We start from the raw sequence: 13,367 nt of genomic DNA on the forward strand, positions 1-13,367 counted from the left end.
ATTTATTTTATTCCATAATTACCCCCATTTTTCTCTTTAGAGAGAATTATGGCATAGTGAATAATGCATTGGCTTGCCAAGCCGAACTAAGTTTCGGTTTCAATGGTTCTCATCAGCTTAACAGAATACCTTTTCTTGCGGAACATCAGACTTGAGTACGTGTTAGCTACGGAACACAAATCGTGTCTCTGTTTGTGTAGCTAGCGTCAAATGGTCCGGCTTTAAGTTAGTGTCGAATTCTGATGAGACGAAGTCAAAACGCAAATTCCACAACGTTCTACTGAATTATTACAAGAAATAATCAGTATTTAGATAACAACAATTTAGGAAGCCATATACTTATAAAAATTCGTCCAATGTAATAAAATATCAAATAAATTGTTCATCCCTAGAAATTCAACCTACACATACATAATATCGCAATGAGCTAGTGACCATTCTACCATTAAGTTCATTCCCACTGTGCTACAACATGCCTGATGTCAGTCAGTCAGTCAGTCAGTGTTGGTGTGTTACCCCAGTAGTCCGTGATGGTAGCTATTAGGTATACATTCCGATTGGAACGTGCGCGGTACGGAAAGTACAACTTGAATTGGACGAACGGAACGGACGCTCACTGAAACTGATGTCTATAGAGCTATATAGCTAGCAGAGCATAGGATGGGTAAACGCAGGGGTAGCGTAGATCAAACCAGCAGCGGACGGTTGTGTGTATGCTCCATCCCATGCGAGATTTAGTTGCAATTGGATTTCGACGCGAGTAGGCAGCAAGGGATTTGCCACTATAGCGAGTGGGCGCTTTGGTTTGGTAGCCTTCAATCAAGTGTAGCTGCAGAACTTTCACTAATATGTGAGAGCCTAAATATTTCGGTGCACAATCTAGTAGGCCCCGCGCAAGTTGGTTGTTCATGGTTGCGCGGTCGGTAGCTTTGTGACGGCGACGTGTTCTATTTTTAGTGAATGGGAAAATTGGGAAGAAATGGTGCCACCACAGTGAAATTGTCTAGTGACAATTAGCGATGGGCTAACATCAAAGAGAGTTTTTGTGTGAATCAGAGAAGTTGAAAGAGGAATTTGTGTGTTGGTGTCGGAAATCCCTGCCTAATGAATCTTGAAACTGAATGTTTGTGTGTATCTTTTATTCATCGCCACTTAGGTCTACCATCGAGTGGAACGGTTGTGTTGTATAGTGCCCATGGGGACGGTCCAAGTGTTTCTTTGATTGCGGTTTGATTCACTTTATCTCTCGTTGCGAGTTTAGTGCACCAGTGCGTTGAATCGGGGAAGATGGCAAATAAAAGATAAAGCCAGCACAAAGTGTCGAGTCGGGTTATAAACGCATCTATCAGCTACCAGTATGCGTACTCCTGAATCAACAAACAAAAAAATATGTTATGTTGCGTAGCCACCCACACAGCGATGGATGAATGAAGGCAATGCACGGTGTGGCATTTTGGGCTGCTACAAGCCGCCCTGCACACACATACGTCGGATCGCAGTGAGCATAAAATGTTGCAATTGTTTCCTTGGTGATTTCAGCCCACTCACTGGGATGAACCCTCATTCGTCTAATGCATACTTTAATATTTAATGTGATGTCTGCTTTTTATTTTGGTTTATATCGATCTAGCTTTCGGTCTTTTTTCTAAAGACTGGCGACAGTGGAATGTGAATTAAAATTCTGTCCGTTTCTTCGCATTGGGAAGTTAAGTTGATTGAAAAAGGTTTTTTTTTGTCATTCTGCCGCAGACAAAACGAGATCCGAGAAGAAAGCAAATCGAAGTTGTATTATTTACTATCAGAACTCTCACTTATGCAGGTTTTAGTAAGCAGCAACGCAAGACTGCCGATGGATGATTTAGTGAGGAAATAGAGCGAGTCGAGTCATCATCGGGTCGGTGCATCGGCTTACAAACAGTCATTGATCACATTAGAGAAGTGCAGCAAGGCAAGGCCGCCTATGGTGACATGTGCGTGAAAAAGAATGTGCTACTGTGCGGTAAAAGTGGTTCGCTGAGGTGGAATTAGGCGGCCGTATTAGTTGGTTGGTAAAAGATTAACAACAACTACCACTACAGCTTAGAAATGCAGGAAAATGCTAACGTGTTGCACGGCGTTGATGATGATGATGATGATGGTTCTAATCCCACGGAAGTAAGATATAATAGCAACGATATCGATCGAAGTGAGGACTCGTACCGGGAGGACATCGGTGAAAGCATCAGAAATAAGCCAAACAGTGCGCTGGTCGGTAAACTCGGCTGCGACAGAAATATTCGGCCCGCTTCCTTGCCAATTAGAAAATGCTTCAATTATACGGAAGATGGTGGTGATGGTAGTGGTAAAGTGGATACTGAGCGTGATTTAAACTTGCGAGAGCTGAATCAGTCGCAAAACGAGGAGGCAACATTCCTTAGTCCTACGGAGGGGCATTTTTGGAAACGTTATGCTGAGGTTTCCAAGTTCAGAAAAGACAATAACAGTGGAGAATGTTCCGCAAAGAATCGTCGAAGGTAAATCACCGCACATTGTCTTTCACTGGACATTATGGGACGGCAATAATAATGTATAACTTTTTTTTTTATTGCAGGTCAGACACATCGTTCATGTTAGCGAAGCAAAGACTATCTTCATTCAGTCTTGGAGGGCAGGGAATGAATGCGGAGACAATGGACGACGATTTAGCACCGCTTTTACCCAGCAAAAGAGAATTGTCACAGGAGGACCTCTATCAAGTATGTATCAAGTATTTCGGTAGAAACCGATTCGATCGGGGTTGGGATGAATAATTTAGTTGGAACGTGTGCGGACCTTTTGACGTCATGTGTGCTCTTTGTTCAATGTTCGGATTATGCAAAATGCGGTGAATACATTATGTGCCCAAAGTAATACTGAATGATGCAGTAGTATGCTACAAAAAACGCACTTTTTAAATGTGTGATTTCCTGTTTTTGCGATAATGAATATTTAATTGCTTAATTAGTAAATTGCATGTCCACAAACTTTCAGCAATATCTGATTAATGCAATAGTGTTGGTGCGGTCTTTGTATCAGGCATTATTGTGCTGCAAATTTGTGTAGTTCATTGAATTAACTTTTTATTGCAAATTGCATCGGCTGTAGCTAAAGTAATTTTAAAATAAGTTTAAAACGTATTAATGACATGGAAGGAAGTGTGCAAGACAAATTCAGTTTAAAATTTTACCCGTGCTTCACGCAGGGAGTAGAGTATTTTTTAAAAGCTGTTCATAAGGTCGACGTAAACAAGTTAATCCTAATCCAATTTACAATTGTTCTTCAAACGGTTTAGAACATATAGCAGTGTGCTTCACTAGCTAGTAAACCGTATGTTATAAGCCATAACCTTCGGCCAAGCCAGCTTTAACATGCCTGGGTGAATCAATCCTCTCTGAAGTACACATGGACATCCACGCTAGGTCGCCATCGGGACTTATTGTCACCAGCGGAGGCCGTTGAAATTGCTACCTTCCAGGAAGCTTGATGGCGCGGAATTCGTTCAAGTATAGATGTAATGCTTTAGTGATTGCGAGAAGGCAGAAAATGGAGTGGATCACTAGATGGAGACCGGTGAGTGACCGTATCTGCGTGTTGATGATAAGGAGCAGGACCTTAAACAATAGCTTGGTCAGAGCCTACTTGCCTACAAAACGGCAAACCTGATGATGTGAGAGATGAGTTCTATGAACGGCCTACAGAGAGTGCTCAAAATATGACGTGAAGTTCATTATCGGGACAGAAATGCACAGGCAACTTTCGACCGGATATTGACATGGAGCGCTTCCACTCAACCACCAAAAACAGCGACCTAAGTATAATAACTCTCGACGCAGCCATATACATGGCATTGGTGTCAGGATGTTTCGAGAACCGAACGCCGACTCTATCCATTATCTGGGGTTGTGTGAGATTTGTGCAAGATTGTTCAATATAACTGTTTCGAGGCGTGGAAAATCCGAGCGACTGAACATTGTTGAGGACTATGCGTGAAAGTTCAACGAATGGATCAAAGATCAGCTTGCAAGAGATAACCTGAACGCAGCATGGCAGTCGGTCCATGAACCGGGTAGCTAAAGAGCGACACCAGGCTAGAAGCCGAATGCTTACAGCGGCTACAGGGTTGGCGATATGGTGAGCCGAGCGTCTGCGAGAAATAAACCTCATCAACATAAGAAACGTGGACAACGAAAATGTACTCGCTGAGGTAGACCGAAGCTTTGTTAGGAACGACACGCGAAAGCTGATCAACAACATGAATGAGGAAAAGCAGACCGGTGCCGGTCATCATAAACGACTAGAACGGGAATCTGCTGACAGATCGTACATGAGTGACTGCTAGGTGGAAGAAGTACTTTGAGTTGTTATTGTACGAAAAAACGAGTAGGAAAGGCACAAACAGAATGAGGATGATGTACAAGTTTTGGATCTGTCCACACTGAAACGAAGAGCGAAAGGCAATTCGAGAGATGGAAAACGGTACGGGCGTTAGGACTTAGGAAGGATGGAATCCCAATCGACGTTCTATCGGGAGTGGCCGGCTGTAGGAAGCAATCGATGGTGTGATCGGGATGAGTGTAATAGCTATCAAAGCATAACAATAATCAATGCTACCTATAAAATGCTCTCCCATGTTCTGTTTAGCAGATTTCTTCCGTGGGCTGAATTCTTTGACAGTGAATACAAAAGCATGTTTGTGACGTTAAATGGATTGAAGCAGACCAATGCCCTCTCTAATCTATTTTTCAACATTGCACTCTATGGTGCGATTCGAGGATCTGATATGCAAATGAAGGAATCCATCATCACTATATCACATATGCTTCTTTGCTTCTCGTACGACATCGATGCCATTGGCGTTGTTGAGGTTTGAATAATGGTTGGATTGGTATGGTTCCTAAGTTCCGAGAAAGATGATGTAAATATGCTAAACATTATTATTCTTTTGAGCATTGAAAAAATCCCGAAAATTCATACCTCATTGAAAACTGATCATTCTTTAATCTTGTGTTTCGTTCTAATCACTCTATCATTCTCTTTGGTTCATTCGGTCTTGTGTCCTTCGGCCTAGTGGCCATTCAGGCTAGTGAACATTTGGCCTGATGTAAATTCGACTGAATGACCTTCCGCCTTACGACCCAGCATCGCCAGAGAAAAATTCGTCTGCCCGAGTAATTAAAAAAAAAAATATTACATTACAGCCTAAAAATTATTAGGCTTTAGCGATTTAATCTTTACTGTCACCTTCGATTAGTGAGTTGTTCTGTATATTGTACATTTTATATTTTTGGTGCAAGATTTATAACTGAAGGCATCACATATGCTTAAGTATTTTTTAGCTATTGCGCATTAGCTGTTTTGTCGACAATACAGTCGAGTCGAGCAGATCTTGTATAGCAAGGACTGTTAAATGAATAGCTTCGAATATTCCAGCCACCGATTATGATTTCCAAACAAATATTTATACAGAATGTGGCCCAATCCGCGTGTGTCGAATTTTGACCGAATGTATTTTAGCATGCTTGATCTTGGGTCGCCAGTCGCAAACAGCTTTTACCGCTAGATGCCTGCGCATCTTGTTCGGTTGCGCACAGTCAGCCTCTTCCAGACTCTGCTGAATATAACTTTACCTATTCTAATGAGATATTCGGTTTAATAACGCATTTTGTATAATGAGCAATTCGATTTAATGACCCATTCGGCCTAATGACTCATCCGGTCTAATGACACATTCGGTCAAATGGCATCCGAACTAACGGCATTCGGCCAAACATCATTCGGCCTAACGGCTTTCGGACTAATGACCTAGCACAATTTCCGAGGTGGAAATCGATGGGGTAGGTTGTTGACGAGTTTATATATCAAAAGTATGGATCAATATTTGGTTTCATTTTTTGCAATAATGTCGCGAGGAATCTAATGTCAACCAGTAGCAACATTCTAGTCGCTTTACATGATTGGTTACGTGTATGCAGACGTAGTGTGCGATGACGCAGCAAAAAGAAATCAAAAGGTGATCAAATTGTTCTCAAAAACCAAAGCATATATCTCTGACACATTTATATGTTCCTGACCTGTGAGCAGATTGCACAGTACGATAAACTATGCACAGAAAGAGTCAATAACTACTTTGGATATCTAGTAGTAAGTAGTAGTACTAGTCAGTAATATCATCATCGGAACAAAAAACCACTTTTTATCTGCCGTTCGGGCAATAATGACAACAGCAAATTCTGCACCCAATGCCTCCAAATCAACAACCAGCACCAGTAGCGAGGAAACTAAAACTCGTGTGACCATTACATTAAAGAAACAAGGAAGAACATCTGAATGGCTGGCGTTCAATATGGGCTAACTCCCATTTTGCATTTTTACAGGAAATGGAAAAAAACTTCCCCATTTCCAAATTAACATAACATTGTTTTTATTGTAAAAATACATTATTTTATTAGTAGTTCATTGACCCTGGGGGTACCTAGAGTCCAAAAGGGGCTAACCCACAATTCACACATCCTTTCCTTATCTTTCGTTTAAGAGTTATGATGTCTTTGGCAAAGTTGTTGTGTGACATCTAGCGCTTCATTTGATTATTTCATATTAGTTCGGGATTCAGTCGCTAGGGCGGCGTTGTTATCAACTTTTTAATGGAATGATATAGAAAGATGGTGTCTACAGCAAGGTTATGTATCAGGTAATTATAAGGGTCATTCCACGCGAAGTGATCAAAAAAAGATGCAAACTTGAAATCGACCTTCACGGATTTGAACCAAATTTGGTGGAATTGTTCATCTAGGGCCAATATATAAAACCCAATTTTTTGTGTCACCCCTCGGATCATGGAAGCACCCCCCGTTTTGACAAATTGCCAAAACCCTTGATTTTCTTTTGATGATATTTCCGGTTCTATTGACTCTAGAATCAAACCGCTAGATGGCTTTTGAAGAAAATTATTGAAACAGTCCAGAAAAAATATTAATTTTTGGCGGTAGAGCTGCCAACTATGCGATTTTTTCATTTAAATATTAAAAATTATTTTTTCTCTCAATACATATACTTTAATTTTGAAAATTCTAATGCCATCGTATTCCTCAGACATTTTTACATAAGAAACACTTATAATCTCAATATAATCCTGAGATACATCGTTTTGAAGGAAATCCATTTTTATTGGCCGAAATTGAGAAAATCTTCAAACGATCATAAAAATCGAACAAAAACATAGTTTTTCATCATTTCTCGTCTACTTCACGAAAAATTATGTTTGAACTAAGAATACTTAAGTTGGTTTTTTAGTGCTGTGCGCTTGCGATTTTATATGGGAAATTGCGATTTTTTCCATTCAAAACGGTGTATCTTAGGATCCGCTCAAATTATATTGAGATTATAAGTGTTTCTTATGTAAAAAAGTGTCTGAGGAACACGATGGCTGTAGAATTTTCAAAATTATGTATTGAGAGAAAAAATAATTTTTAATATTGAACTGAAAAATAGTTGGCAGCACTGCCACCAAAAATTAATATTTTTTCAAGACTCCTTGAATAATTTTCTTTAAAAGTCATCTTGCGGTTTGATTCTAGAGTAAATAGAACCAGAGATATGATCAAAACAAAATCAAGGGTTTTGGCAAATTGTCAAAACGAGGGGTGCTCCCATGATCCGAGGGGTGGTTCAATTGACACAAAAATTTGGGTTTTTATATATTGGCCCTAGATGAACAATTCCTTGATCACTTCGCGGACCCATAAGTATATCTTCTGAAGACACCAGCTTTGTAGGTTCTACAGGTTATAAAATATCGTGCATTTTTGAAACATAATCTGTAAGTAAAGGTTTTAACTAAAACCTTCTCTATCTCGAAACGTGCAGGACGCAAAGGCTGCATCTTCAGAAAATATGTTCAAAATGATAGCACCTGCAACTTTCTCGAAGACACCACATTTCTATCTAGTTTCATCAAAAAGTTGATAAGCGCTGCCCTAGCGACTGAATTTCGAACTAGTCTGATTCAACCAAAGAAAGCGCTAAGTGCCATACAGAAACTCTTCCGAAGAAACCATAACTCTATAACGAAAAATAATAATTGATTCCATGTTTTTTAACTTTCCGGCCACAATGTACCGTTTTTCTCTTAAAGGGTTATATATGTTGAGACGCGGGAAACAAGGGAACAGTTTGAATTTTTATAAAGGTATGTAGCCATATTTTTATGAAACATTTGTAATACTATTTTTCTAAAAAAATCACCATTTTCACCTAAAAAAATTATTAAAAACCGATTTAATCCACCTAGCAGTGAGATGAGACATTTCTTACACATTTCACTATTGGATTAGTTTGCAGAACTCATGAGAAGTAGGCACCCAACTAGAGGTGGGTAAAAGTAAAGTAGAAAATGAAATAATAGGTTTTTAAATTCATAAAATAAGTAGAAAAATTAATGTAAATCAAAATTATAATATACACGAATCAAATTAGATTAGGATATTAAATAAAATTTAAGATTATATTTAGAAATAGTTATAAGATTAATAGAATAAATTGACTCATACTAACAAATTGAATGAAATAAAACGAATGACTGAACATGAAATGCATAAAATTAAAGATGTGAATCAAATGAATCAAATGAAACAAATGAATCAAATGAATCAAATGAATCAAATGAATCAAATGAATCAAATGAATCAAATGAATCAAATGAATCAAATGAATCAAATGAATCAAATGAATCAAATGAATCAAATGAATCAAATGAATCAAATGAATCAAATGAATCAAATGAATCAAATGAATCAAATGAATCAAATGAATCAAATGAATCAAATGAATCAAATGAATCAAATGAATCAAATGAATCAAATGAATCAAATGAATCAAATGAATCAAATGAATCAAATGAATCAAATGAATCAAATGAATCAAATGAATCAAATGAATCAAATGAATCAAATGAATCAAACGAATCAAATGATTCAAATGAATCAAATGAATCAAATGAATCAAATGAATCAAATGAATCAAATGAATCAAATGAATCAAATGAATCAAATGAATCAAATGAATCAAATGAATCAAATGAATCAAATGAATCAAATGAATCAAATGAATCAAATGAATCAAATGAATCAAATGAATCAAATGAATCAAATGAATCAAATGAATCAAATGAATCAAATGAATCAAATGAATCAAATGAATCAAATGAATCAAATGAATCAAATGAATCAAATGAATCAAATGAATCAAATGAATCAAATGAATCAAATGAATCAAATGAATCAAATGAATCAAATGAATCAAATGAATCAAATGAATCAAATGAATCAAATGAATCAAATGAATCAAATGAATCAAATGAATCAAATGAATCAAATGAATCAAATGAATCAAATGAATCAAATGAATCAAATGAATCAAATGAATCAAATGAATCAAATGAATCAAATGAATCAAATGAATCAAATGAATCAAATGAATCAAATGAATCAAATGAATCAAATGAATCAAATGAATCAAATGAATCAAATGAATCAAATGAATCAAATGAATCAAATGAATCAAATGAATCAAATGAATCAAATGAATCAAATGAATCAAATGAATCAAATGAATCAAATGAATCAAACGAATCAAACGAATCAAATGATTCAAATGAATCAAATGAATCAAATGAATCAAATGAATCAAATGAATCAAATGAATCAAATGAATCAAATAAATCAAATGAATCAAATGAATCAAATGAATCAAATGAATCAAATGAATCAAATGAATCAAATGAATCAAATGAATCAAATGAATCAAATGAATCAAATGAATCAAATGAATCAAATGAATCAAATGAATCAAATGAATCAAATGAATCAAATGAATCAAATGAATCAAATGAATCAAATGAATCAAATGAATCAAATGAATCAAATGAATCAAATGAATCAAATGAATCAAATGAATCAAATGAATCAAATGAATCAAATGAATCAAATGAATCAAATGAATCAAATGAATCAAATGAATCAAATGAATCAAATGAATCAAATGAATCAAATGAATCAAATGAATCAAATAAATCAAATGAATCAAATGAATCAAATGAATCAAATGAATCAAATGAATCAAATGAATCAAATGAATCAAATGAATCAAATGAATCAAATGAATCAAATGAATCAAATGAATCAAATGAATCAAATGAATCAAATGAATCAAATGAATCAAATGAATCAAATGAATCAAATGAATCAAATGAATCAAATGAATCAAATAAATCAAATTAATCAAATTAATCAAATTAATCAAATGAATCAAATGAATCAAATGAATCAAATGAATCAAATGAATCAAATGAATCGAATGAATCAAATGAATCAAATTGATTTAATTCATCCAGTGAATACAATGAATCAAATTAATGAAATGGATCAAATGAATAAAAAGAATGGATGAACAAAATGAATAAAGTAAAAAATAAATGAAATGCATAAATAAAACAAACGAATCAAATAAACAAAATGAGCTGAAGTGATAAAATGAATAAAAAGAAGAAAATGAGCAGAAATAAATGCATTGATTAAATTGAAAAATTGAACAATGGTAAAATGTTATAAATTTATATAAAGAAATAAATTGAATCAAATAAATTATTTGGATTAAATGATTAAAACTGAAAAAGTAGTCAGATTATTAAAATGAAGAAACTGAACAAAACGAATAAACTGGAAAAAATGCATAAAATGCATACAATGAAAACAATGAATGATATGAGTAAAATGCACAAAAAAAATTAATTGATCAGAGTGAATCCAAATAATGAAACGAATAAAATAAGTAAAATGAACGCAGATGAACAAAACGAATAAAAAGTTGCGGAATGAAATAATTAATTAAAATGAAATGGTCATATATTTGAAGCTAAAAACATTTTTGAATAAAGAAAATGAATAAACCGGATTGTACGAATTTGAGAACCATTGCATCAAAAAGTTTTGAAATGTTTTTGAAAATCCCATCTTTTGAGAAAAGGCTAATAAATATGCGATGGACTTTCTAGGGCTTCCATCTTTTTTTGGTTTTATTCTTTTTGTTTTCATGCTTCTTTACTTGACGGCGTCGTTTTAAGATTATCTGGTGTTTCTACTTTATTGTTGGACCCTAATTAGTTATCAGGAACCTGGGACGTTCAATTTGCTTTGGAATTCGAAGTTTACTTTTTGGTCACATATTCCCGAAAAAATGATTTATGTACAGAATAGAATTTACTGGTCCAGTATTTTAACGCGCAATTGAATATAGTAAAGTGAGACAAGGTCACATGTGCTTTCAAGTCCCTTGAACAGAGAACGTCAGGGAGAATGCGATTTGTGAATGAGATACGTAGATATTTCAAAGTTTTTATTTGCATTGAAGTAAATAGTGTGAAATGTCTAGGCTATGTCAATAGCATAAAAGCCGTGCATTCAGTTGATTGCAATGCAGTCTATTTCCATTCATTCTTCATCCATATTCATATTGTTTCGTTCGGAATTCTCGTGCAGGAAATATGGATAATTAAGTCCTATACAGACCAATACTGTGAAAAAGAAATGGTTCAAACTACTCAGTATATCCAGATATGGACGACGAGTGGGTACTTTGGGAGACTTCTTTTCCTGGATCTAATTTGTGGATATTTTTGGTCTTTGATTCGTTATTGATACAACTCATGGTTCATTCGCCTGCGCAACGTTCCGTCTTCCATCTGCACGCCACCATAGATGGTACACAACACCTTTCGTTCGAAAACTCCAAGGGCGCGTTGGTCCTCCACGAGCATAGTCTAGGTCCGGTGGCCGTAGAGGACCACCGATCTAATCAGCGTCTTGTAGATAATCAACTTCGTGCGGCGGCGAATTTTGTTCGACCGGAGCGTCCTCCGGAGTCCAAGGTAGGCACGATTTCCCGCCAAGATCCGTCTCTGAATTTCTCTGCTGTTATCATTGTCGTCGGTTACCAGTGAGCCCAAATACATGAATTCGTCGACCATCTCGATTTCGTCACCGTCAATCCGAACTCGGGATGGGAGGTTCACATTGTCGTCTCTAGAACCTCTTCCTCTCATGTATTTTGTCTTCGAAACGTTGATGGCAAGTCCAATCCTGCTGGCTTCAGCTTTCAGTCTTTGAGCATATGTTTCATTCAAAATTCAATAGAGATACGAATAGTTTAAATATCACACGTGGAATGTCTCTTTTGGAAATTTTCATCGTCAAACTTTCATATTACCCAGTTAAGCCAAATATTTTTCTGATATAGCCATGAATTTCCTTAATTATAGTGTAGATACAGGCTTTGAATACAATTGAATTAAAGTTGAGTTGATGTAGCAGCAGACAAAAAATGGTTTAGTTTTCTCAAACATTCGCAATTACAATTAATAAATATTTCAGATTGGCAGAAGATCTTATCACACAACTTAGAAATGGATTCAGAAAAAGCTAGATAGATGCGACAGAAGAGAGACGGAGAGAGAAAGAGAGAAAGAGAGAGAGAGAGAGATGGGGGGGGGGGCGTGAGGAATGGCAAATGATGGTTAATGCAGTGACATTATTTTTATAGGTATATTATTATGATATATTGATTTCTTACATTCTTATCATAAATAATGTAAGTAGTGATTTTTGCGCCATAACCAGTATAACCTAAATCTTGCAAAAGAGCTAAATTTTCGCTAGATTTTTGGGCTTCAAACATACAGCTGCTTTCGGTGACGCCACGAGTATAATTATATGAGAAATCTTTTATCTCACTACTAGGTGAATTACTTGTTGATCTGTGTATTGATATACAATTCAACATTTACCTCATAATTGAACGCAATGCCTAATCCAAGGGATAAATACTAGAACTCACTGTTTCTTTATCAACACATTATTTTGTCTTTGAAGTGAACTTATATATTGATTTTTGAGAAATAGCTCATTTATTATAAAGGTAATTCACAAAATGTTCTCAACATCGAATTCCTTGAATCACGTAGATGTGTTTTCATTCCCCGATATTCAAAATCGGTTTAGTTTTGCCCCTAAAACACCAGTAAAGCAATACTCTGTATGAAACAATCTCATTTTTAGTTAGTGGAAATTGGTAAGCGAGGACTAAAAATACAAAATGTTTAATATCTCCGTCGCTCGTGCACGGATTTAAACAATCTATAGCTTGTTAGAAAGGTATTTTAACAAGCTTTCTCCTAATGTGCAGTTGGACAATATACAATTCAAAAGTTATCTGCAAAAAAATTAAAGGGTTGTGTACAGGACACGACCACGGTGACATTAAAAATATAGCTTTTTTATCTATCACACATATCGACACAC

At 35.9% G+C, this 13,367-nt stretch overlaps 1 protein-coding gene across 12 annotated transcripts in view; it reads left to right on the forward strand.

The window, feature by feature from the left end:
- The first annotated feature begins 701 nt into the window (after window positions 1-701).
- The window catches only part of LOC131685972 (protein sprint), a 78,111-nt gene continuing 65,445 nt past the window's right edge, over window positions 702-13,367 (forward strand). For 2 of the 12 annotated variants that reach the window (XM_058970031.1, XM_058970032.1), the window contains exons 1-3: window positions 728-1,498; window positions 1,631-2,513; window positions 2,591-2,735. In XM_058970031.1, the coding sequence (XP_058826014.1) occupies window positions 2,086-2,513; window positions 2,591-2,735 (573 nt within the window). In that variant the 5' untranslated portion in view covers window positions 728-1,498; window positions 1,631-2,085. Of the gene's footprint in view, window positions 1,499-1,630; window positions 2,514-2,590; window positions 2,736-13,367 lie in introns of all 12 variants that reach the window. The other 10 variants (XM_058970030.1, XM_058970020.1, XM_058970021.1 and 7 more) reach the window with 10 other exon arrangements.

This window comes from Topomyia yanbarensis, chromosome 2, assembly GCF_030247195.1.
Source record: "Topomyia yanbarensis strain Yona2022 chromosome 2, ASM3024719v1, whole genome shotgun sequence".
NCBI classification, from domain to species: domain Eukaryota; kingdom Metazoa; phylum Arthropoda; class Insecta; order Diptera; family Culicidae; genus Topomyia; species Topomyia yanbarensis.